The sequence below is a fragment of the Lepisosteus oculatus genome, chromosome 4 (genome assembly GCF_040954835.1).
Source record: "Lepisosteus oculatus isolate fLepOcu1 chromosome 4, fLepOcu1.hap2, whole genome shotgun sequence".
NCBI lineage: Eukaryota > Metazoa > Chordata > Actinopteri > Semionotiformes > Lepisosteidae > Lepisosteus > Lepisosteus oculatus.
Window position 1 is genome coordinate 21,356,305 of NC_090699.1, and position 24,970 is coordinate 21,381,274.

Sequence of the window (24,970 nt, forward strand, 5' to 3'; positions counted from 1 at the left end):
ATGAAGCGATGCATTTCGTCCTCAGTTGAGGAGAAGGGATCGGAGTTTATATGACATATTTCACCGAAATAATTTGTTTTTCTTGCGACTTCAGCTTCCTCATCAGCAGAGATTAATAATAAGATCGTTATCGCCAAGGCAAAGCGATTTACACGCGAACTCGCATGAGTCGGTTTTCAGTCTGACGCCTGGGAGCGCTGCCCTGGTGCTAGTCCGCTGCGTGGTCGGCACGTGCACGCCTGCGGTTCTCCTGCCCTCGCCCTGGGCGCTATAGAGAAGATGAGCAATTACATCACCGCAGCCGCAGAAGAGAACTGGAAAAGCTACTTCTTAAGCTAGGCGAGTAAGCACTTCTAAGCAAGGATTTTTACATTTAATTTGGAGCAATGCGAGAGGACACAGAAAGAGAAGGGGTAGTCCGAGCAGGATAAGGCATTTTTTTTTATTTACCATAAACCTGGTAAAAGTTTTTGGGGGCGTTTTGTTTTTCATTGTATCGTTTTTTCTCATTTTTAGAAGAAAAGTTTCATGTCTTAAGGCATGCTAACTCCAGATACAAACGGATAATTGGATGTCGAAGTTGCTCAGAAAGGGGTAAGTTTTGGTAGGTTTTTGAAAATTGTAAATACAACATGTCTTGTGTAAATAGCATAAGTATATAAATATCGTATTACGTGAAGTACTTAAATATGCAATATACTTTAAAAAACATCAAACAGGTCGTACGTGACCTGCTTCTGTTTTTTTTAAGCGTGGTAAATTAAGAACACCGTCTGCAGTAACTCGAGCTACCCAGCTCACGTGAGGAAGGATTTCAAGAAAATAAGTTTGATGATGTATTTTAAAGAAGCCACAAATGAAATAAATAAAAAAGTAAAGATGCACAATAAATAATATTAATGGAATTAAGACTAACACAATACCCCCCCACCCAAAAAAATAAAAATAAAATAAAGCTGCTGTACTTCACATCAATCTTCAATTGAGCTAGACCGATCAATTTGCTAATCGATTTCAAAGATTTCTTGGTATTCAAAAAATGCTAAGAAAGCGCAGATTCTAAAATCTTTAAAGATCTCCAGCTCAGGACTAAGAGAACATATTCTTGATGTAACGATTAAATAATCAGATTCTAAAGGACTGGAACAATATTTTCTTATTCTAAAATATTATACACGTTATTTAGTGATCACCGGGTAACAAATACCAGAAAGCTCTTAAACCCTCAAGGACCTAAGTTCCCTCAACTAAACACATTACTTGTTTAGTTGATCAACTTATAAATGTTCTTAATTAACAAAGTATTGATTTGGGATGACCTATAAGACAAATTGGACTAATGCTGTCTGGAAGCAGAGTTAGAGACCCTGACCTTAAGTGTTACATATGTTTAGACAGGTATCTGGGCTGTGATTAATACTATTTACCTGTAGAAAGAAAAATAAACACTTGTTTTTCAAGGCTGTTTAAGGATTGTTTATGGTGTGTAGGTCCACAGTGCCTCAGACTTTTCTGAAGAGTCTGATTATTTGCATAGAAAGGTTATTTCTAATACTAGTTTGCCTGTTTTGCTCTCAAAATATGGAGCTCTGCAGCAGCAGAAATGAATGAAGTAGCTGCAGCATGGTGCAACATGTTTTCATTTTTGTTCCTTACAGGTTTTAATGCTGTTTTTAGTTTTTTTAAATGATTTATTCTGTATGTAAAAATGGATCTCTATTGTTAATGATGTATTTAGTAAATTGCATATGTACAGCAGGAGCTTTGTGCAGAAACATTGACAATTGAAACATTGAAATCAATGGTATTGAGAAATGTGCTGAAAGAGTGGGTGAACTGCGATATAGCAGACGGAGACCAGTATGAACACTGGAAATAATTTATCTGACAGCGTGACCCTGTTTAAATGTAAGTCAATTCGTTATATAACATCTTATCGAATATCTTGTAACCTCTACTGTATGGACAAGGGTTTTAAAATATTTTTGTAAATACTGAAGGTGCAAGTGAATGCAGTTTTAAATAATTTTGATTGTGCTGAAAATCATTACATTTTTCAGGAGCCTACAAAGTGCCTTGTATACTGTAGAAATACTGCAGTCCTGTGCAGGAGGCCCCACAGGTGTTGGCTTGACACTTATTGAGCCTTTCTATGAAAATGTGTTAATTTTTCTAGGCAAAACTTTAGGAAATTAATGGTAAGGCTATCCATTTGATGTAGTTGTCATGTTTTGAATAGGAAACAGAAGTTTTTAACTGAAGTTCAGGAGACACAATGCCAACCACATCTTTTGCCTTAGCTGTTTTAAATCGCAGTAATTCCTGATGCTGTTTTGGTAAACCAAAACTTTTTTCTCTTTAACCTCTCTCTCATACAAATAAAAGAAAACACACAAACTTCCACAACATGACAATTTTCTCTTTTTTTTTGCGAACTAAACAGTTAATATGCAAATCTATTTTCTTTTTCATTTTGTATGACGTACCACTCCACCTTGCATCTCCACCTTTGCTGTCACCCCTTGGTTTAATCCTTACTCTGCAAACACAGGACACACATAATAAAGGGTACTGATGGAAATGCTTATTAAAAGTCACAGTTTATAGCAGTTGCATGTCTTTTAGCACAGTCAAGCAGTGGTGGAGGTTTACTGTTTCACAGATGTCATTATATTGAAATGACTGACACAACTGAGGCCCCATCTTCAAGTGTGAGTGTGATGAGAACAGCTCTTCCTGCCCCTGCTGGCAGCGTGTAGTGAGACCTCTGCCATGCCCAAAGACCTGGCCCTCTGCCACAGCTGAGTTCTCCACTGTCTAGATTTCACAGGGGCGTGACGTCACTTCTGTACCTCACTCAGCACTCTTGGTCAGTTTGAAAGCTAAGAAAGGCTAGACGTGAGGCGAGTATTGAGATGGAACAGATGGGAAACCAGGTTGCAACTGTAGATGGAAGAGTAGGTGGTACTCTTCCTGGACCAGAATTTCCAAACCAGTGCCCTACTATGTTAACCAGGGACATAGTGCTGTCAGAGGAGTGATTCCTTTACATGAGACGTTAATCCATGGTCCTGAGTACATGGTATTACGACGCAGTGCAGACCTGGAGAGTGTCTGTCTGTATAACAGGGCGGAGGAAAATACTCGCTAGGTCCCGGTGAAGGCAGGCTGACAGGCGAGAGCTGGGGATGCGCTGGGCTGACTGGCAGAACAGGGGAAGAACTGGGCAGGCAGACAGGAGGCAGAGAGAACAAGGGAGATGCGCAGCCAAGCAGGTCAGGTTTGTTGCTAAGGATGCGTAGCAGCAAGGAGGCAGACAGAGAGACAGCTGGCTGCCAGAATCTCAGAAAGTCTCAGAATCAGGATCAAGGAACCACACAGATTGAGGTGGAATACAGAACTTATAACTGTGCGAGGAGCAATTCCATACACTGTTAGGAAGCTGAATGACAGGGCGTCTCACTAAGGACAGGGCAGGGCTTAAGTGACCGGCACGGATGAGGTAAATATCCTTTAAGTGATGGAATGTGGTATAGATAGCCCACCTGATCATGTCCTCATGGCACTGGGAGGTGTTTGACTCCACGTACTAATGTAGCCTGTTGACATGGAGACCAAGAGCTGCAAGGTAACACCTGGTCTGTAAAAATCCAGTAGTATTGTTCATGAGAGCAAGGTCAATAACCCTGGTGTGCTGGATAATTTCCACTATGGTCTTGACCAATAGCCTATATAAAGTCACCCCTTACAGTTGGTGAAGCAGTTTCTCACTTTTCCACCTAATCTGCTGTGGGGCTGCTGGTGCAGAAATGTGTCCACATGTTACCCGGGTGGATGCAGCATTCCATGAAGTGGGTCTTCTTTTTACCTCATCAATAAGGTCTTATCTGTCTTTATGCAAAGCACTTTTAGATGAAAAATGCCTCTTGAAATCTATTAATTTGAGTTGATGGGTAACCCATTTCGGTTGATGGGTAACCCTTAAATATTCCGCTCATCTGTGTGAGCAGTGTGCCAGGACAAAAACCAAGGCAAATGATTGACCAATACATTTGTTTGATGTCGATTGAGGTCAAGATAAAATGCTATTAAACAAATTCTGAGACCTTAAACAGTCTATAATTGAGCACTGTGATAAGAACACAAGAAAAGCTTACAAAACAAGACCATTTGGCCCATTTAGCTCATTTGGTAGTTGGTAGCTAATTGGTCTGAGGTTCTCAGCCAGCCATGTCTTGAAAGAAACCAAGGTGTTAACTTCAATAGCGTAGCTGGGTAGCCTGTTACATACTCCCACAACCATAATATTTATTCGCAGGCCAGACAAGATAATCTCTATGGGAAGTTGATAAAGAACATTTGTGGTTTCTGTAAAAAAAACAAAAACTTTTTTGAAGTTGAATTCTCCTCCCACCTAATGCATCCCTCCTAGAGCATGATTTAAAAGTTACACAACTGTTCTCTTGGTTTTTGTTTTCACAGACTAATGAGTGCTTCATAGAATGTGGAACGAATTAGCACTCAGCATGGCTAGGTATGTAGTATTTCACTGAGGTGATCCATTGGTTTGCAGTATACAGACAGTCGCATCACTTAACTAAATCAAACTTTCTTGTGTTTAGTAGTAGGTTTCCATTGAGCAGAACTATGAAAGCTCTGGCTAGTATGAAGCCAATATCAACTGCCATGTTGGTCATTGTCTGTTTCCAGGTGAGTCTTTTTTTTTTAAAAACGTTATCCCTTCTGCCAGTGTAAAGGATAGAAAGTGTTCGGAATAACATGAAACACTCATACTGTGTTTCTGGAAATTTACAGTGAACTATAAGGATTATATTAAATGTCTTGCCTAAAATAGAAGCCTAAGTTATGCATACATATTTGGATTTTTAGAAGTGACAATAAAATGCTTTACTGTATAAGTTGTAGATTACTTATTATGCTGTATACGTGACAAAGTAATCGCCTGCGCATGTTTAATCTTTCATTTTACTGTTAAATTGCTGGATAATTTTTAAGCAAGGTGGAATCTTCTATAAATTGCAAAGTATTTAGTATGATTCGTGAGAGGTCTGTTTTGACCCACACCAGAACTCAGATGTCACGTGAATCCCAGCCTTTGTTCAGCTACTCATTGTGAGTGTGTACAAGCTTCTGGTTTAACAACGAGTCTTTTCTTCTCCAAACTTAAATCTCTAATTGTTCAGTGAGTCATGTCTTCTTTCTCCATCCATTAATGTTTGTTATATCAGAAATAAAGTTGTGGGTGAAGTTATTTTCAAAACGTGGTGCTTTGTTTACAACACTACATGGCGTAAGAAGGTCTCACTTGTTATACTTAAAATATCTATTTTTGTATTTAATAAGTGCTGTGAGGAACTCACATAAACTCATGTTAGTGGTGTAGTGCACTGAATAATGTTTTTGCATTTTGTATATTTTCATTTTATAAAGCACAGAAAACCAAATGCATACATCCAAAGGAAATGGATAAATAAATGTAATAATTTTTAGTTAACAGATACAGCTATTTCTTTAAATTCAAATAAGCACTGGGCACAGTTTATGTAAATGGAGCACACCATATTCAGGAAGTGTGTTTTTGCTTTGACCTGCAGTCCTGCTTTATAAAACCTCTCAGGAAAAAAAATGTGAATCTGTAGCACACCTGCAGTGTGAATCCTGTTGCTAGGGGTGCTGTTGGCATGGCGTGACTTTTTGTTGTAATTGTTTTCTCTTGTATTTCCTGTGCAAATTAAACTAGAGGAAATTCTTTGGCATCACATCAGAAAGAGGTGGAAGGTTTGAAATATGTAGTGACTCCTCTGAAAAATACATTGTTCTTCCATTTAAACCTTCATGTTTGAAGCCAGAGTACTGTATTCATGACTAACCCCTCAGGGATCAGGGATGTTTACAGTGTAACATGTTAAGCATGCTGTTGTTTTTCTAATTTTACATTAAAGCCTTTCACAAGGCAGCAAGCCCCTCCTGGTAAATAAGTCAGTGTTGTTCAATCAGAATTCAGCATGGAGCAGCACAGAAAAGGCCCATGCAAATGGATGATGTTCTAATAGTCCAAAGCTATACTATGATGTTGCAGGAGATAGCTGTTGGGTTTGGATGCAGTGGGGTGTTTGTTCACCGCATGAGGTCTTTCAGTCTGTTGGGTGACTCAGCAGAAAACTGTAAGGGAGGAGTCTTTCCTGACTGGATTGAAACAAATGAAATCAAGCTTGGATTCCCTTCAGGATGGTGGCTGTGCCCTAGCAACACACACTGCTTCCCCGGGTCCCTGGGAAACATCTGATAAAAGCACTATCCCTTAGGTTAGGAGATACAATCTCAGACATCAATCAGAAGCAGAAAATTCACTCAGCACCCTCCAAAATGATCCACTGACACAGAGTAGTTGAGATGTCAGTTTTAAAAGACACAAATCGCACTACATAGTTTGGTATCTTTTCTGGTTTTCCATTTGAAAATGCAAAATCATTTTCTTTTTACTTCACCTGATTTAGCATAAACTAACTTTTCAAATCAGTAAATTAAAAAGTGCAGAATAAGCAGAAATACACTACACACATATTGATCTGGACTATTTTTAACACGTAAGCAATAATATTCTGAATTTTTAAATTTCTGTTTAATTTTCCTTTTTAATGGGCATAAAAGAGAACCATATTTTGAAATCAAAGCCAATAGATATTCTGGAAGAGCACCTACAAAAGGGAAATTTGAAACATTAGGTTTACAAAATTGCAGCAATCAGATAGTTGTCCATTAAAAGTGTTCACAGACAATCTCACACAAGCCTCACTGCTTTCTGAGAAAGCATGAGATGTCAGAACTGTAACTTGTAAAGTTAAAACATAACAGCCAGGACAGTAACCTTGAAGGTATTCTGTCAAGACAAAGGGAAAACAGTGCAGACCAGGACTGAGAAGCATATGAGTTTACTTCTGTAAGTATCAAATTCTGTACCGTTGAAGAAAAGCAAAAGGTGAGCTATACATCAGAGGAAAGCTACTTAAAAAAAAAGCAAATTATGCCTTTTAGTCACTTTTCCTACCTCTATGTTTCATGCATTTTTTTAATGTTTGTGTTGTTTTCTAGAGGAACTGACAAATCCCTCTTCGGATAACATTCCATACATTCTGTGCAACACTGAGCGCTGTGGCACTGAGCGAACCGCGAGCTGGGGCTCAGCGCTGGGAACTCGAGCTGGAAAAAAGGGATTAGGAGTGCAAGCTGCGTTTCAGCCATGGCCCAAAGTAAAAAGGAGCTGGGAGTCGCCCCTCCTGATGGAGGCTGGGGATGGATGATTGTCGCCGGCTGCTTCCTTGTCACTGTTTGCACCCGCGCGGTCACCAGGTGAGCTGGGAAGCGCATGCTGAGGCACGCTACAGCACAGGCTTGTCTCGTACTAGAACAGTAAGAGCGAAAGACTGCATTTCTTGTAAAACTACGTCAAGTGTGTAATGCTGTAGCCTTTTAGTTTACTTCAAGGAGTGCTATAAAAATCTGTGACCCAAATAATACTGTTCTATATGTAACAGGGTTCCATGTGCCATGTCTAAATAAGTAATAAGAGACATATTTCTGGCTAATTTTTGCTTTACAGCTACAAATTAAGTTGCTGAGCTTTTATACTGTGACCTGCAGTGTATTTTTTCCTGCAAACTGTGGAGGGCTACTTTGACTTGTTTTGTGAATAGTTTGTTTGTAAAGGATTTGCTGTTTCACTTGGGGGCATGACGATTGCTGATTGTGCTTATTATTAATGTGTTGTCTGTGCAAAACCTGTAACGCTGTTAGAGATCTCTAGGTAATTTCCCTCTCCTTAAATGGGTGTTCACTATTTATAAAAAAAATCGAATACAGTGTGTTCAGGGAAAGACAGCACTGAAAGCTGCGATGAGCAGATTCTATATTTGTTTTACCACTGACCCATTTTCTAGTGGGAACAAGGCTCCCCTTCACTGAATTTGCAGGAGGTAGCTTGTGTTTCCCTCAGATTCTGTTCCAGTTCGTGTTACACTGGGATGTCTTGTAAACATGGAGCTTCGTGTGAACATGTAATGAGTATGGATTGAGTGTCGGTCTCTTTGGGCTCTGAAGCATCAGGTTTTGCCGTTTGCAGAGAGCAAAGGGATTTTTAGATATACAATGTTCGGAAGGTGCTGCATTTTGTACATCAGTGTACAGTCTGGCTGCTTTATGTTTGTCAGAATAAATCTGTCATTGATTCCTTCTGCAGAACTACTAGATAGTACCATTAATATTGCGCATGGGCCATTAGCATTTTCCTGTTGAAATCATATTAAGGTACAGAAATTGATTTGTTCCTGAATGTGTTTTCTTGGGTTGCTTGAGAAGAGTTAACATTTCTCGGTCCACAAGTTCTTTGGTCACGTGCCATGATCTTTCAGAGCATGACAAATGTCAGGCCTTCATGTCTGTGAAAATATGAAGGGTAATTTTAACTGCACTCACAAATTAAGAGAAATGTTGAAAGACCATCACACAAGATTTAATTTACATGGCATTTTTGCCCAATTGTGTTGTTAGAAATCTTTCTTTCTCTCAAATAAAACATTTTGTTGCTCCCTTATTCTTTAAGAAGTACAAAATAATCTATTTAATTAAATGCTCATGCTAAACTACTGTAAAATGGATGAAGATTAATCATTTTTCATGTCTCTCATAGGTTTAATATCCACGTAAATGCAAGTGCATGCATTATTTTTTTCATTCTTTAGGATGCATGAAAATAAACATTTTTTTTCAAGTGGTATTTTACAAGTTATAAATTCCTGCTAGGGTAGGAAAGGAATAAAAAGTTTTTTTCCAATTTCCAGTTTAATACAGGCATATTCAAAGTAGACTTGTTGTAAACTGGAAGACATTAGGCTTCCTCTTTACACAGCTCTGCCTGCCTAGCTATGTGTGATAGATATACTGTACCTATATATATATTACTTGTTCGATCAGTGTGAATATACAAACTGTGTTGTGTAAACTTTGAAGAAGGGGAGTTACAACAATGTCAGTACCTCCAAGATACATAAACAAAGTTTTTCAAGGAACTGAGTCAAAATCAATACATTTAATTAGTTTTGGATCTAAGCTGACATTCAACATTTCAGATGTTAATAGTGTTATATTTTCATATCCTTTTAGCATTAAATATTTATCTTGCGGTAGAGTTATTTTATGTTCCTTATTGGTCAATAAAAGAAGTCTGGAAGCACAATAAGCTTAAGTCACTCAACGTTGTTGGTTTTTAAGAGAGCAGGCAGTGAATTAAAGCACACCCACACATGAGAAACACTTTCACATACAGTAGCTTTTACTTTAGCTTCTCAACTCCAATCATGATGTCATGATCATGGATTTCTCAGCATATTATATATGTCCATATTAATAGTAATTTTTACTGATTTAAGTTTTTTACATAGTAAGTAAGGTATAAGGTGCAGTGTAGTGTGGTGACTGACTATCTGGTTAGTCCCTGCTGCAGACACTTCTGTTGTCCATCTCAGTCCATGTTATTATTACCTGTGGGGCTACATCTCACTGTTGAAAACTCTGGGCTGCCATGCTTTCCAATAATGACTTGAAGGTAGCTTATAAAGTTTATAAAATGTCACCTGACATGGTACAGGTTGTAGTGCAGAATTTCTTCACGTTTGGAATTTGGCTAAATGCAGACATAAACATATTTGTTGACCATATTTGGAAATGGAGTGAATTTACAGTTTTAAAGGATTAGAAGCAATTTATTTTGGTAAATATTAGGCACATAAGAATGTTTACAGTCAAGGTGGCAATTCAGCTCTTTTAGCCCTGTTGGTGGTAGCTAATTGACTGAAGGATCTCTTTTCATTTTTGTGAAACAATCTTAAATGATTTCAGCATTACAATTGTAACCCCTCTGGAGATGGTACGCAGTTTTGCCCTTTCCATTATAAAAAGCAGTCTGCAACCATTATTTGTTGTTGGAAGACATTCTTGGATGCCTAAAATCAATACCTTATATATATATGACTGGCTGTGTAAAATCAGTGAAATAAACCTAGCTGAAATAAAAATAGATATATTTAAGTATAGACACACATACACAGTATAAATAAATCACACTAAGGAGCAAGATCTGGTGTGACGTGATTTTTGTTTGCAGTGTTTAGGGCTAGGACTGTTCATATTAAGTGATCTGTAGTGCGTGATATCACTCTGCCATAAATATTTCAATTCCATGTACAGTAGAATTGGTGTCACGTTGTCTTCTGCACTGAAGGCATTAAAGCTTGAAGAAAGTCGGAGGGGTTTCATGTGATGCTCTTCCTCACTGCAGTATTCACACAACTAGATGTCTGTTCTCTGTACAACAATGGTCTTTTCTTCTTCCAGATTACATGAAACAGCTGTGGAATAAAGCTCAATAACAGCAAAATCTCTATAGATGGGGTGGTCTTGGGTCTCTTAACCCTCTTTTTTACTTCTCCAAATTAGGGCTGCTTTTGCACAATCATGCTTTCTTAACAAGTCAAAACATGAATAGCTGGAAGAAAGGGTTCTTACAAGCAATTACCTGTGTTCTTGAAAGTCACCAGATAATTATTTGTGTCCATCTGCTCAATGGAAGTCGTGAAACTGAAGTAGCAGAGAGCTCGTTGTTAATTATAGGGTGGTATCCAGTTGAATAAGTGTGACCAATACTCTATAAAAAAGTTTGAGTAGGAAGCTGTGTCAGCATGTATAGGCTACAAAGGAACAGGTAAAGGTTTATTCCATGAAGTAGGCTTCATAGCTGAAACCTTATGCCTCTTCTCTTCTCATTTCACCATGGAATAAATAAACTTTCAAGTAGGTAGCTGCATCAGCCTGTGTAGGCTGCAAAGGAACAAGTCAAAGGTTAATTCCATGCTGAAAAGAGAAGAAAGGAAACACAATGTTTTGGCTGTGGAGCTGATTGCAATAAACATTTACCTTTTCTTTTGCAATATTTTATAACGTATGTTTTCAACACCTATACTGAATTTATTTTATTTAAATCTTAAGGTTAGCAGATGATAAAAAAGTCCCAGAATCTTCATTTAGCTGCTCTATAAGATTGATTTGAATTCCTAAGCTGTTTGATTTAAAAGGTGTAGATCATGAATGTCGTCTATATTTAAGAAGGAAGTATCAGCAGGCTGATGTAATTAAAGTTAGCTACTAACACAGCATGTCAAAATAAACCATAGCAGCTAATTGCAGCTGGAAAGGGATCAGGTTTTCTGTCTGAGCAGCACGTGAAGATCTGCTGATCCGAGCTCTGTTGTTGGAGAGCTTCCACACCAATCTGGGTCAGAGCGATTAAGCAGCTTTGGCCTACACTTTCCTTCAGTTTAGTATACCAGGGAGTTTCTTGACAATCACCTTCTTTGCCAGACCTCGTCCTGGCTCCAGCTTTTGGAATTGGCTACTCCAAACATCCCTTCCCCCTTGCTTAGTGAACAATAAAGGAAAATTGGCTTTGTTAATCACATTTTATTTTTAGTTGTATTTTCTCTTGTTCTGCTCAGTTGATTTATCAAATATAATTTTCCAACACGTCAAAAATTGCTTTCCCCAACTTTTAGCAGTTCAACGCAAAAAGACCAGTACATTTTGCCATGTGTTGAATTTCAAATACCGTATAAATGGAAGGCATGTCAACTGGATTCTTTTAACCCAAATCTAATCTCGATGGAGCACCTTGACTTGATTTTCTACTTGTGTCTGTTCAGAAACATTTGACTCGCAGCTGTAATTGTGGCTAAATCTGAATCCACCAAGTGTTAACTAAGGAAAGTGAGTCATTGCAATGCAATTGCTTGCAATCAACGTCTTTTAGTTTCTTGGCAGTTTCTGATGACACTTAACTTCTATCACCCTTCGAAATGTTCAGTTTGAGTACTGAAGTTTTGATTAAAATAATGTGTATGCATCAGTGGTAATTCAGCAAAATGGAACTTCATTGGAAGGAGGTAAATACTTTGGGGAAGAAGTGTGTAATTTGTGTCAGCCTCACTGGAAGTCTGCACAGATTTATTTGTATGTTTTGGTGGTCTGAGCTCTCTTCAAAGTGAGCGCGACAGTGATTTAAGCCATTTGATCTGGTGGGAGTGAACTCCTCTGTTTGTTGCTGTGCCAGGAGAAGCAGAAGGGTCATCACTGCGCAGTCCTCTTCGCGCTGAGAGAACTGCAGCAGTTATCTGCTGTGTGCAGCACACTGTTTGTGCAGCTGCCGGTTTGTCTCTCTCTGGGCTTGTTTTCACTGCTCTGAGCAGCCAACATACTGACCACATTAACTGCTTCCTCTTCTTACTGGCAAGTCCATTCTCAGTCTTCCTTTGACGAACCTCCCTTCAGCCCTCAGCCCTCCCATAGACCAGAAACATATTCTCCGCTGTAGCCTGAAAAGGAGGGAAACCAAGTTATGGGAATAGAAATGCTAAAAGCAAGATGATTGATTTAAAATGAGACATGCCAGCGTTGTCATTTTGGCTGCTTTCTTTTTTTTAATTTTACATTTCAAGGGAAGGTTGCAAACAAAAGGACTTGAGGGGGGCTTTTCAGGCAGTTTTGCTTGTTTGGCCATTAACTGTAGGTTGTTTTGCAGTGAATCAAAAAGTTCATTCAATTATTTATTTTTGTGACCAAGATTTTATTAATTTTAACTTCTCAGATACAATCAGAATTAAAGTAAAAGGCAACATTATGTCCTCCACCCCAGAGTCATAGACTTGGACCAATTATTCTAAAGTCCTAATAGAGCACTGCACTCCTCAAAAACAAGTATCGGGACAGGGGGCATTTAAGACATTGTTGTGTTTACAATATATCATGTCCATACAATATACTGTCCATTTTCATTAGTATTAACAGATACTGGGGTAAAAGGGGCAGAGGTATGGGGTTGAAGGGGTAGGGCATAGGGGTAGAAGAGGTTGGATTATAAAGGTAGTGTAAAGGTGTAGGTTAGAAGGGCTAGATTGATGAGCCTGAATTGGATGTTTCCAAAATATGGCAAACAACAGATATGAAAGTGGACACTCTTGAATTCCCATAGACATCGAAATATGGGTACACAGGAATGTTTACAAACAAAATAATTAATTTTTCAGTTGCTAATTAACACTAGAATTTCATCTACTGTATCTGCTTTTGAAAGAAGAAGAAGAAGAAAGAAGTTTCATTAACTGTAGTTTTTTTTGTAAATAAGTGCCTCTTAGATAATTACTATTCTTAATAATTATTCTTACATACATATACTCATAGTTTCCACTTGTGTCCCCTGGTTTAGTTTTATTATTTTTTATTTTTTAGTTTTATTTAGTTTTTGTTTCAGTTGCATGTAAACATTTTGAAATACACAAATTATTGGCAGTTTTACACAACATGTTACAAAGCTATCACAGTATGTGCAACAGCAGATATAACGATATGCTTGACTTCAGTAGTTCTATTCCACTTGTTGGACACAGGGAAGGTACCTGTAATGAAGCGTTCTTTCAGGACCCTACGCAGACAGCACAGTCAGGGGAGGAGTGAGGGAAACACGGGGTAAAAGGCATGCAAGGGGCTGGAAGGAAAACAGGGGGCGTGTCCAGGGTGCGCTGGTGTTCGGGGGAGGTGTGGCCGAGGGAAACAGTCCAAGGGAGTCCGAGGCAAATCCATGAGTGTAGCAAAAGTCCAAGACCGGGTAATCCTTCCTGACAGACAAACAGAGTTAAAAGCCGGAGCGGGATCCGGCGGAGGGTAAGGGGAATAAAAGGGGATTAACAGGACCAGGCACTCCCTAATCCCGGACTCAGAAAGTCAGGACGCCGTGATGAAGCCTGTGCTGTCAAGTCGCTCCTGGACTCGTGGATAGGCGGGCATCCAGGCATCCATCTTCCAAAGCTGAGCCCAGATTGGCAGGAACATCATTTATAGCACGGGGGGCTGGAACCGGAGGAAGATGCCGGAGATGAGTACAAAACAAGGAAGGGCTGGAGCGTCCTTATGAGGAGGGGTTTACGAGTGTGACAGTACCACTCAAAAAAGAATAAAGACTTTTTAATTTATGAAGCTTGATTTATCCAGATCTCCCTCTGGAGATCTCCAACCACACAGGGGAGGAAAAACATTGTAGGGGAAAGTTTGTTTTGTGTTGTGAATTTGTTAGGTGACCCCAGGCAACAATGCAGTGCCAGCCCTGAGAGTTCAAAGGTTACAAGGAAGGTCACTCGTGTTTTTATTGCAATGAAACACACAGCAAAGCAAAACAGTCTAATTTTTACAAAAAATATTTTCTTAAAACTTTATTTTTATACACTTCCCTTCCTGTTTTTGTTAGTATATGTACCTGTTATTCAGGCACAACTAGTTATAGTTTAAGAGCTGAAAAACAGGACTACTTGTTTGACAAAGGCTCTGATTACACTCTACTCAGAAAAGACATATGATCTGGAAACTAACAGCTGTTTACTAATGGCGTTCGTGTAGTATGAGTGGTAGAGTGCTTCCAGCGTGGTCTATAATATCATTTTGAGATGATGACACTGTATCAGTATTTGGATTGAATGTCTGTCTTAATGCAACAGAACACACTTAAATAGTTCAGTAAATTCGGTTAAACTTCCTTCTGTCACCTTACTTTACCAATAGTGGTTTGAAAATTATTTTACCTCATAGTACTTTTTTATTATTACTTACTTGAGGGTGTTAAGGATTTACACAATGTGCCACTAATGGAAATGTAATAAAGAAGCTTTTTAAAATGATAAAAATGCTCATGTTCTGCTTGATATACAGACGATGATGGTATTTTGGTTCCTTTTCAGGTTTCTGTACTTTGTTTGCTAGTTTTTAAAGATCACATGTATATTGTGCTGACAGACAGTCATGTTTCAAAAAATGCATTTCAAACTCCTACCTTATTCCTTTTGTCTTTCAGATGTATCTCCATATTTTTTGTGGAATTTCAATTGCACTTTGCACGGGATTACTCAGGAACAGCGTGGATCCACTCTTTAGTGGACTGTACCACAATGCTGTGTGGTAAGGAAAATGTTTTTTAAAATGTGTAAAATATAGGACTGGTATTCAGACTGAATTTGGTTACCTTGTTTCAAACCTCTGCTAAAAGTAAGCAGCACTTTCAGCAAACCAGCCCAGCTGGTTTTTGCTGTGCTTGCTCTTAGTTGTTAATTCATTCAGAAATTTAGGTCGGCCAAGTGAACACAGTGAACTTTACTTCAATCCCTGCATCTGAGGTCCCTTTGCAACTCTGGATTACATATTAACTCAGGTGACCTCAGCTGAAATGACAAACTGAGTGAATGCTCTTCCCTGTTGTGGGGCTCAGTTACAAGTTATAAACCTGCAGACAAATTCAGTAATATTGTTTTGGGGCAGATCCTTCCAGAGACTTTGCAGCTTCATGCTGGAACCAGAGCAGTGCCAGCTGAACTCAGATGATGCACATCATGTATGATGCAACCAGCTGACAGAATGGCATGTGGTACCATTGAGCTGGCAGCCAAGGTTACCATGAGGTTGAAAGGCTCTCTCAGGGGAGGAATGGTGTTGACCCATTTCAGAAATTCAGAAGGCAGTTTTTCTTCGACCTACTGTATAGCACTAATAATAGTGTATGCCCAGTTACCATTACTTAGCAAATAGTACAATCCTGGCCCAGAAATAAAGCACTTAATATATGTAGTGTTTTATTTTATGACAGTACAATTGTCTTTTTTACTCATAAAGATTAGAGCAGAGATCAAGTTTTGAACCCAAAGAAAATGTGTTGAAACAGTTTTTTATACATTCAAAATAGATTCTAGAGAGTATGAATTCAGAAAAAAACATTGATATATAAAATGTTGTACAGATACAGCCATTCAAAACAAGTGGGGTACTCTGCGATACAACGCGGTGGGTGTGTCGCAACAAAACTTGTCAAAACGCATCATTTCGCGTCATACCGCTTTGTGGAGTGAAATTCGGCATAGCCAGCAATTCACATATCAATGGAAAGTCTTATACTACTGCTTGTGCAACAGTACATTAATATAATTATATCGTTATTAATTTATTTAGATACGCGATTCCATATTATAATCCCTGTTAATCCAATTCTGAAAGTATGCTTTTGTTTACTCCAATAACAAGCGTATTCACAGAAAAGGTTAAAACGATCAATTTTCACAAAGTATATAGTACAGTAATATGGTCAGAAGGAGCACGCAAAAACGTTTCCGAAATAACCACATGTAAGACTTTGATGCTTAAAATGTTAAGGAAGAAATGGAATGCTGGTGTGTATTTTTTCTTTAAACTACCAATACCAGCAATATACAGTTTACATAATATGTTTATGTTCCTAAATTAATATCGTTTATGACCTTCAGATGCGTTATGCTCCTATTCTTTTTATGCTACTAAAATTTCCCTTTAGTTGTAAAATTCCATATAAATATTCAATACTGAGCGGATTAAAAAGTAAAGAGATTAAATGATTAAATCTTTTCACTACTGACCAATGCACCACGAGTGCCCCTGTCAGTCATTTTGGCCAGCCAATCACGTACCGTGGTAGGGCGCGGTGGCTCGTGTGTAGTTGTGTGCGGTCCTTGTTTGTACCGCGAACTTTGAATGGCTGCATCTGTATGTGCGATTGGTACAGTAACCCCTTGGTAAAATTTCCAGTTATGTGCAACGTCATATTCTATCCCTATACTGTACAGTACATTCATATTCCTGAATTCTATATAGTATTGTTACGCTTACGGCCGACAGGCACTGTGTAAGAGCCGGCTTACCAGAGCGGTGACGTCGCCGCCCTTCCCTGTGATAGCAGGACTACAGCTACTGGGCTGTAGAGAGATCTCTCTTTGGCTCACTGGGCTGGGTCCCTCTTGAGTGATGCGGGAGTCCCGGGTTTGAGCCCCCGACGGTGGGGGGCCGACCTAATGCGGCAAGGGTGCCTGCCTGAGCCCCCCATTGTGTTACAGTATTAATTTTCACCTTGTTTTATTATTTGTACATTTGTACAGAGCATTAAATTATTGTCTAAAATGTTCTAAAGCAAACAAATCACAAACAACATCCATTGTAAACAATTTGCCTACACCTATACTATTTCCCCTATTTCTCATTTTACAGACAAAATTCCCCTTTAGCAGATTTTAAGTCCGAAGTCCGTTAAAGCGAAGTACGTTAAACTGAGGGTTTACTGTAATATGAAGGCATTGCTATTTAAAGGAGGACAATATTCACAATTAATCATTCATAAAGCTACAACAGCTCAGTGTATTTTTGCAAGTTCTCAATGTTCTGATTCAAGATGTTGTACTTCAGTTGTTACAGTCAGTTCTGTGTTACAAGACTGTTCTGCTGTGCCATCCAACTGCAGAAGTTCAAGGAAATTTGTTATCTTAAACAATGCAAAAAACAGGACTGATCCATTACGTAATTCAAAAACAATTCTTGGGAAAAACATTTTTTGATTGTATAGATTATGCAAAATTATTTGCAGTGCTTGGAAAACATGTAAAATGAGCTAGGAATTACAGTGTTGATATTTTTATCATTTCTGTGTGTCCAATACTGCAAAGATACTGACAATTTGTAGAAATCATCGCCATAGTAGATCAGGTTTCTAAAAAGAACATTTTTGAAAAGAACAGAAGCGATTGCCTTCCTCAGGAAGTGCTGATACATTCTAGAAGTATTTCTTTAGAGTTTATTGTGTTGAGTCCTTATTGACAACTTTTGCAAACAAAGTGATTTAAGTATGGGTTTTGTGTCTGTCAAAGTTAACAGTACTGTAGCAGTGTCTCTCAACCTGTTCTGTACCACGGACCAGCTCCCTAAGATCCTTGTTCTTCGAGAGCTCAATCGAAATTGAACGATGAAAGATTCTTCCACTGTGTCTGCCTCTCTGGCTCTGCCTGCGAGTTCACATCAGGTACTGGTCAACACTACTCCAGGGACTGGCGCCAGCAGTTGAGAAACATGGTGCTTTAAGTTCCACACATCTACAGCTGTGAGAGTAACCCATAGTTTATTTGCAGAAATATCCCCTAATGCATTTGCAACCCAACATTCTTTATCTTCTCGTTTCTCTACAGCACCTCTTGGCAGCTTAATTGGGAATCGCCTATCCTGCCGCATTGCTATTATTCTGGGAGGGTTTCTGGCTTCGACGGGCCTTGTCCTGAGCTCTTTCGCCACAAGTCTGGAATACCTGTATCTGACACTGGGAGTCCTCACAGGTGGGGGGGATATGTGTGACCTGATCTCCCAAGATCAAGCTCTTAGAGGTCATTACTCAGGCTTAGGACGTTGTTCCTCCAACTGGCTTTAGACCTGGAATAAAATATAGTCGGTATGTAAAGCCAAAACCATACAATAAAAAAGACCTTGATCTTGTGGTATCCAGAGAGATTGTAATGACTGAAAATCTGCCTCTAGAGGGCACCAAAGCAATACAGTATACTATATATACTGTAAATTATTGAATTATTTGTTAAGTGGTTAGAATGCACATTTTTACATGTAAATAATTAGTCATGTGTTAATGCATAACAAATTTTAATGGAACATATGGTGTTTGGGGTAAAAAATAGCTAGTGGTTTTTGTAGTAGAATAGGAGGCTTTTCTAGAGACTACTGTTAAAGCTCTGAAACAAACTTCCTTCGGATTCTGTTATGGAATTTATGTTGTGGTGAGTTTTGGAACGACTTTATCATAAGGAAGGCCTGTCAGTGTCTTTCAGAGCTCTTTTTTAGAACTTGACTAAATAATCCATGGCTGAGAACTGACCACAAGCTTGGTTTGGGAGTGCTTATGCTTTGATTTATTCATCATTCACAATAATAAGATTAAAACCCCATTTACAAATCAGTGAAAAAAATGTATAGCATTCTTTTAACTGTGTTAGATTTGTTCTATTGTTCTCAACTTCACAGAGTAATAAAGCCATAATTGAAAATGAAGGTAAATATTGTACATTTGTGCCTGCCTCTCACTAGTGTACCTGGGGGCCCTGTTCAGATTGAGAGGGAAGAAATATCAACGATTTTGGAGCACTTATATGAAAAGGATGAACAGGCCATGTAAACAGACAAATGTTAAACATTTCACAGCTTGGAGAGAATGAATGACTCTTACAGCACTTTCTAAAGATAATCATATCAGTTTTGTGGGTTAAAGTGTTATTCTTGTTGTTATACGCTGTACCACATTGTGAAAACAAAAATAACATATCCAGTTTTGCAGTATTTTGTCAGTTGCCACTATCTTCTCTTACATAGTATTATAATAAAAAGTAAGTGTGAGTATACTTCTTATACCTTTTTATACTAAGTATATATGGTTGTAAAACCATAGAATCACATAAGTCTTCTTATTTAACTGTCTCTTTACAGCTGTACAAGTAGTGACGTCTGTGTGTATTTGCAGTCTAGATAAGCACTTGGTCTGTCTTTCTCTTCTCCAGGTATCGGGTTTGCGCTCTGCTACACCCCAGCCATTGCCATGGTAGGCAAGTACTTCTGTGAAAGGAAGGCGCTGGCTTATGGGATTGCTATGTCCGGCAGCGGGATCGGCACTTTCGTTCTAGCGCCGGCGGTCCAGCTCCTGATCGAGCATTACTCCTGGCGTGGGGCGCTCCTCATCCTGGGGGGGTTTGTGTCGAACCTGTGCGTCTGCGGAGCCCTGATGAGGCCCATCACTCTGAAGGAAGAGCAGCTGAGCAGCGCCTTGTCCGTCGACGCCGAGCATGCTTACAAAACGAAGCAAAAGGACTTGAGCTCGACCCCGGCACAGTTCCTGAGCAAGGACCATGGGCACAGGTGCTTCTGCTTCCAGTCAGTGCAGGAGTACCACTTCCTCCTGATGCCTGACTTCATGGTCCTGGCGGTGTCCTTCCTCTTCCTGGCATATGGCTGCAGTGTGCCCTTTGTTTATCTCGTGCCTTATGCTCTGAACGTGGGGGTGAGCCACCAGCAGGCGGCCTTCCTCATGTCCATCCTGGGGGTGATTGACATTGTGGGGAACATCACATTCGGCTGGCTCACAGACAGAAGGTAGGTGCTGGAAAGGGAAAGACCAAACAGTTTTTTTTAGTCAAGCTGCAGCTCAGATTGTTAAGAAATCACAACCTCATTTCATTTACGTCAAGAAACAGGGTGAACAGAACCATGTCAGGTCTCTGTTGTTCCAGTACTTATTCTGCATGTTAGCAACATTAGTTTTATTAGTTTTAGCAGGTAGTATTAGTAAGTGTAGTGATAGAGCATGTAATATCAAGGATGTAGGGACTGGAGAGTTAAAGCAGAATATTGTACCTCTTGGTATATGAGCCTACTTTTGCCCTGTGTTGTTTCCAGCCCAATGCTAGCATGTCTTTTTAGATGTGTTAGTGTGTCCACAGGTGTGGCAGTGAGAATGATCTCGGAGCGCGTTAGTACAATTGCCTTTTCTTCATGTACTAGAGGAAGGCACTTTTTTGATTCATGTGGTTGCTCTGAGTGGACTGATTTTTGAGAATGGAACTGTGGCAATAGAGAGATCTTTTGAAGTGTATAAATACAACAAACAATATAACAGCATAAGCTCTGACCTTTAGTTTGGTGTAGTTTGTTTCATTTTTGTTTTGCATCTGATTTCTCTTGGTATTAATTATCTGGTTGATGTGTCTCATAACTAGGAATTTTGATATTTTGCCGTGAGATTTACTGGTGTTTCAAAATGCTCTCCTGTGGGTGTAACAATAGGAAACTGGTTTTGAGTAAATACACTGTAGGTGTGTGTATGAAGAAAATATTTGAGTGAAAATCAATACATTACAAACCCTGTTTCTGACTGAGTTAGACGTTTTCCTAATGCAGCACACTTTTGAGAAAATCCATCTAGCTATTTATTTCAGTACCTACAGTAGGCATATCCATGAAACGTAATATATTTCACAGTGTTTGTGCCATTTGTACAGGTCTGTTTATACAGTGACAAAGCACTATTTTTTGCTAAACACATCTGAAGAAATTACAGATGGGAAAAGATTATTCACATATATAGTTAGTTTTGCTTTCCACACTGATTGATCTGATTTTCTATCCACTGTTTATCGTTGCTTACTTGTGACCAGCAAATGCTGTGGAAAAATAATAAAAATTGGACTTCAGTTTAATTAATGTTTTTTTTGTTTGTTTGTCTCACAGGTGTTTAAAAAAGTATCGCAACATTTGTTACCTGTTAGCAGTGGGTCTGGAGGGCCTGTGCTGTCTCTTCATCCCTATTCTGAAAAGCTTCCCACTGCTTGTTCCATTTGCTGTGCTCTATGGGTATTTTGACGGCGCTTATGTGGCCTTAATACCTGTTGTAACATCAGACGTCGTTGGAACAACATACCTCTCTTCAGCTCTGGGAGTTGTGTATTTTCTTCATGCAATTCCTTACCTTGTGAGCCCACCTATTGCAGGTCAGTGCTGCCAATTATTAGGCCCTTGGCAGAATGTTTAACAGACAGTATGTGGCTGACAAGACAGATTTCTAATGTATTGCAGTTACAGAAATCTATTAACACATTTTTGCTGATTCATGATGTTTAATCAGTTTCAGCTGGTTCCTGCCTAATGTGTAACTCATTTTGTTCCTAAGAATGCATTTAGTGTACATAAAAAGGGTAACAAACAAGAGGGGGCCATTAGCCCCATCTAGGCTGTTTGGTAGATAGCAGCTAATGTATTTGAGGATCTTATCCACACGTTTCTTGAAAGAAGCAGAGTATCAGCTTCAACAACATGGCTTAACTAGCTTGTTCCATAGCTGCACAGTACTTTTCTGTATAGAAGAGCTTATAGGTTTTCTGTTTCTTAGATAGTGTGTATGCATTCTTGAGTATGTCAGCTGAAAGCATGGCGTCCTTCAGGTAGACAAAGGCCTTGAAATCATTTTAACATGCTCGAGAGCCTTTTATGATTTGAATGATGAATGAAATGGAGGCCTCTCAAAAGGCACACACGTGCTATATTCCAGCTCTGAAAAGCCCTTTTCAGGATGTTTGGGTTTAAAAAAAAACACAGAAGCAATACGTTACATGATCCCAATCCATAGATAAAAGGAACTACAAAAAGTATATTTTTGCTTGTGTTCTGTATGTGGCTAGAGAACAGAGGGTACTGAAAGTAATTTATTATATGTTTTGAGAGTTAAGTATTCATATTTCAGAAGCAGGAGAATATTAGGTAAGCCTGGTTCTCTCAGTGAAGATGAATGTACATTTGTATATATTTATTTGTGGGACACTTTTACTCCTTTTTTGCTTTTGCAATTATTTACTGTACATAGCTTGGTGATTTGCTGGAACAATTTGGGTAAAGTAGTTTGTTCAAGATTAGAACAGCAGAGTTTCACCTGGGATTTGAACCCACAACCTTCCAGTTACAAGTCTAAAGCCCCTGGCTGCTGTGCCAGCAGTGCTTTCTTTCATGAACCTGTGCTTTCCTTCTGCAGGCTGGCTGGTAGACAGAACTGGCACCTACACTGCAGCTTTCCTCCTCAGTGGGCTCTCCCTCATCTCCAGTTCACTGTTGCTGAGTGCCGTAGCTGGGATCAAGAGGTGCAGAAGAAGACAGTCAGGCACTTACACCACTTCCGCTGAGCCCAAACTGCAAGACTGGAAGAACAAGCAGACCAACTACTATAGTGCTTCAGATCAGGAACCAAAACTTCTGTGAATGAGAGACATTTGGCAGGCTACCTTGATAGGAATGAAGAATTCTGATTATTTTTCACTCAATAAATATTATTATTGCCTGTTTTTGCCAAACCAAAGTACAATATTGTTAAAGTATATGACAAAAAAACAAAATTGTATTACTTATTATGGAATTTTACTTTTTGTATACTTTAGTTATGTGGGGGGTTTTGTATTTGTATATGAATAATTTGTTACTTTCCCAAAACACGTTTTTGTAAGTTAGTTATTGATTTTTGTGTGTGCAGATTGTTAATACCAATAAAAATGTTGGGTGTAGATTCTTAAAAGCCCTCATAGCATGGCAGTAAAATAAATAATTTCATGCTGAAACTTTGCCTAGAAGGGACTGGTGTGGTAAGATAGGAATATGAATATAAATATGAAGTGCATGTGTGTGCATATATTGTATATGTCTTTCTTCTTGTAGTAGAAATGAAAAAGGGTGATGACTACGATGATGATTTATATATATGTATTGCCATCACCTCAAGCCCCTTTATTCAGCTACCCTTGTACAATTACCCCTGATGATTTTGTGGATTGTATTGTGCCATCTTCGTCTCTGGCTCTCTGGATCCACTTCAGTATTTCCGTGGTCTGGCAGTCTCCAGACTGTTGCCAAGCCTGCTCGCTTTTGATGCCACAATGGTGCCACATGGTTTTGTTTAGGCTTGAATTTGCTTGTTTCTCTTGCCTTATCCTGTCATTATTCTGGGCACACATCAGGCTGTACTTACTTGAGATGTTAAGCAGTCTTAGACCATTGATGCATTCAGTGTCCTTGTGCATCTGTGTGTTAGTACTGCCAACACAGGTGGGTCAAACACATTTCTTTTCAGGCACAGAGGCAGTTGCTCCTTCAGAATGTGCCTGATACCACAGACGCACTTCAGCCCATTGACTCTTTACTTCAGACATCTAATTTCCAGCTGATAGTATTGTGTCAAAAACAGTATATGTAATTGTTGGCTTCTTCTGTGATCACACCATGTATTCCATTTGTCTTGTGAGAAAAATATATTCAGGTTTGCTTTAGTTTTCTGTAAATTTATTTCCAGACCAACTGCAGTTCTCTTTTCTTGTCCAGTTTGAATTTGCAGTTGTATTTGTTTTTACACAAATATAATGTCACCAGGTTCTGTAATTGTAGTGCTTTGTTTTCTCAATCCAGTATCCGAACCATGTCTTTCAGTATGATTATAAATCATTTGGGTGTATTGCCATTTTATAACACGTGCTTCCCTTTTTTGGCATTTATAATGTTATAAAAATAATATTTTGAAGAACTGAATAGAGGTTGTACAGCACAGCAATTCTAGTTGTTTTAAAATTTCAAAAGAATAAAACTTAATATACTAAAGATATTACTTAATATAGTAAAGTGCCTTATGTCAAAACTGGAAAAAAAATTGAGTGGCTTATTATTTATATAAAGATGACCAAAGCATGCTGATAGTTGGTTAGATTTTTAATGTCTGCAACTTCAGAACCTTCTATCAGAGTTTGGTAAATTTACAAATCAATTTCTATTCATGGTGTCGAAGTTACATTTCTTTGGAGTTCATGACTAGTCAGAAAATGTTTGTTTTCCAGCTTTATAACAGTGTTACTGAAAGCTCCATGAAGTCTGCTATAGGATTGACCTTTGAGGTGACAGTTACCTAAAAAAACCTCTTCTTATCCGTTTTCCTTGTCTGTTTGCATGTCTTGTGTCATTTTCCTTATTTTGTATCTAATGCTTGTTTGATTTAGAAATATGCAAATGTTTGCCTCTAGAAAATAATACAAAACTGAAATCCATAAAGTGAGATGGTGCTGAAGTGTCTTGGTACAATATATTGTATATTAAAATATACTGTATGTGGCTGTCAAAGTTTAAGTTAAAATCTTTTGTCATCATCTGGCTCCATCTTGTGGAATAATTTGAACAATACATACAAACATTTTTGTTCAAAAGGGAACGGGTATTTCTTGATTAAACTGATATTTTTAAATTCTTAGATTTTTGGCACGTCTTTATATTTTCATTTTCAGTACCATTTTATTGTATTTTTTTCCATTTAACTTAGTATTATTCAAAGTATTTTGGGTTTTCTGTCACTGGGATCTCAGTCAATTATGAAGGCACATTTTTTGTTGATACTGACTTTTAAAAATAAAAGAACTGAAATTTTTTAATATGCAATTGCTGT

At 38.6% G+C, this 24,970-nt stretch overlaps 1 protein-coding gene across 6 annotated transcripts; it reads left to right on the forward strand.

Annotated features, from left to right (window-relative positions):
- On the forward strand, positions 1-24,963 carry LOC102688889 (monocarboxylate transporter 12-B). Of its 6 annotated transcripts, none has more exons than XM_015339494.2 (9): positions 1-604; positions 4,483-4,534; positions 4,623-4,710; positions 7,114-7,371; positions 14,966-15,069; positions 18,144-18,287; positions 19,515-20,103; positions 21,238-21,497; positions 22,532-24,963. In XM_015339494.2, exons 4-9 carry the CDS (start codon positions 7,262-7,264, stop codon positions 22,753-22,755), a joined length of 1,431 nt encoding a protein of 476 aa, XP_015194980.2. In that variant the 5' UTR covers positions 1-604; positions 4,483-4,534; positions 4,623-4,710; positions 7,114-7,261; the 3' UTR covers positions 22,756-24,963. The 6 variants fall into 6 exon arrangements, with proteins under 6 accessions (XP_015194980.2, XP_015194981.2, XP_015194977.2 ...); XM_015339495.2 differs by having other exon boundaries at positions 4,626-4,710; XM_015339491.2 differs by having other exon boundaries at positions 1-594.
- Positions 24,964-24,970: the final 7 nt, after the last annotated feature.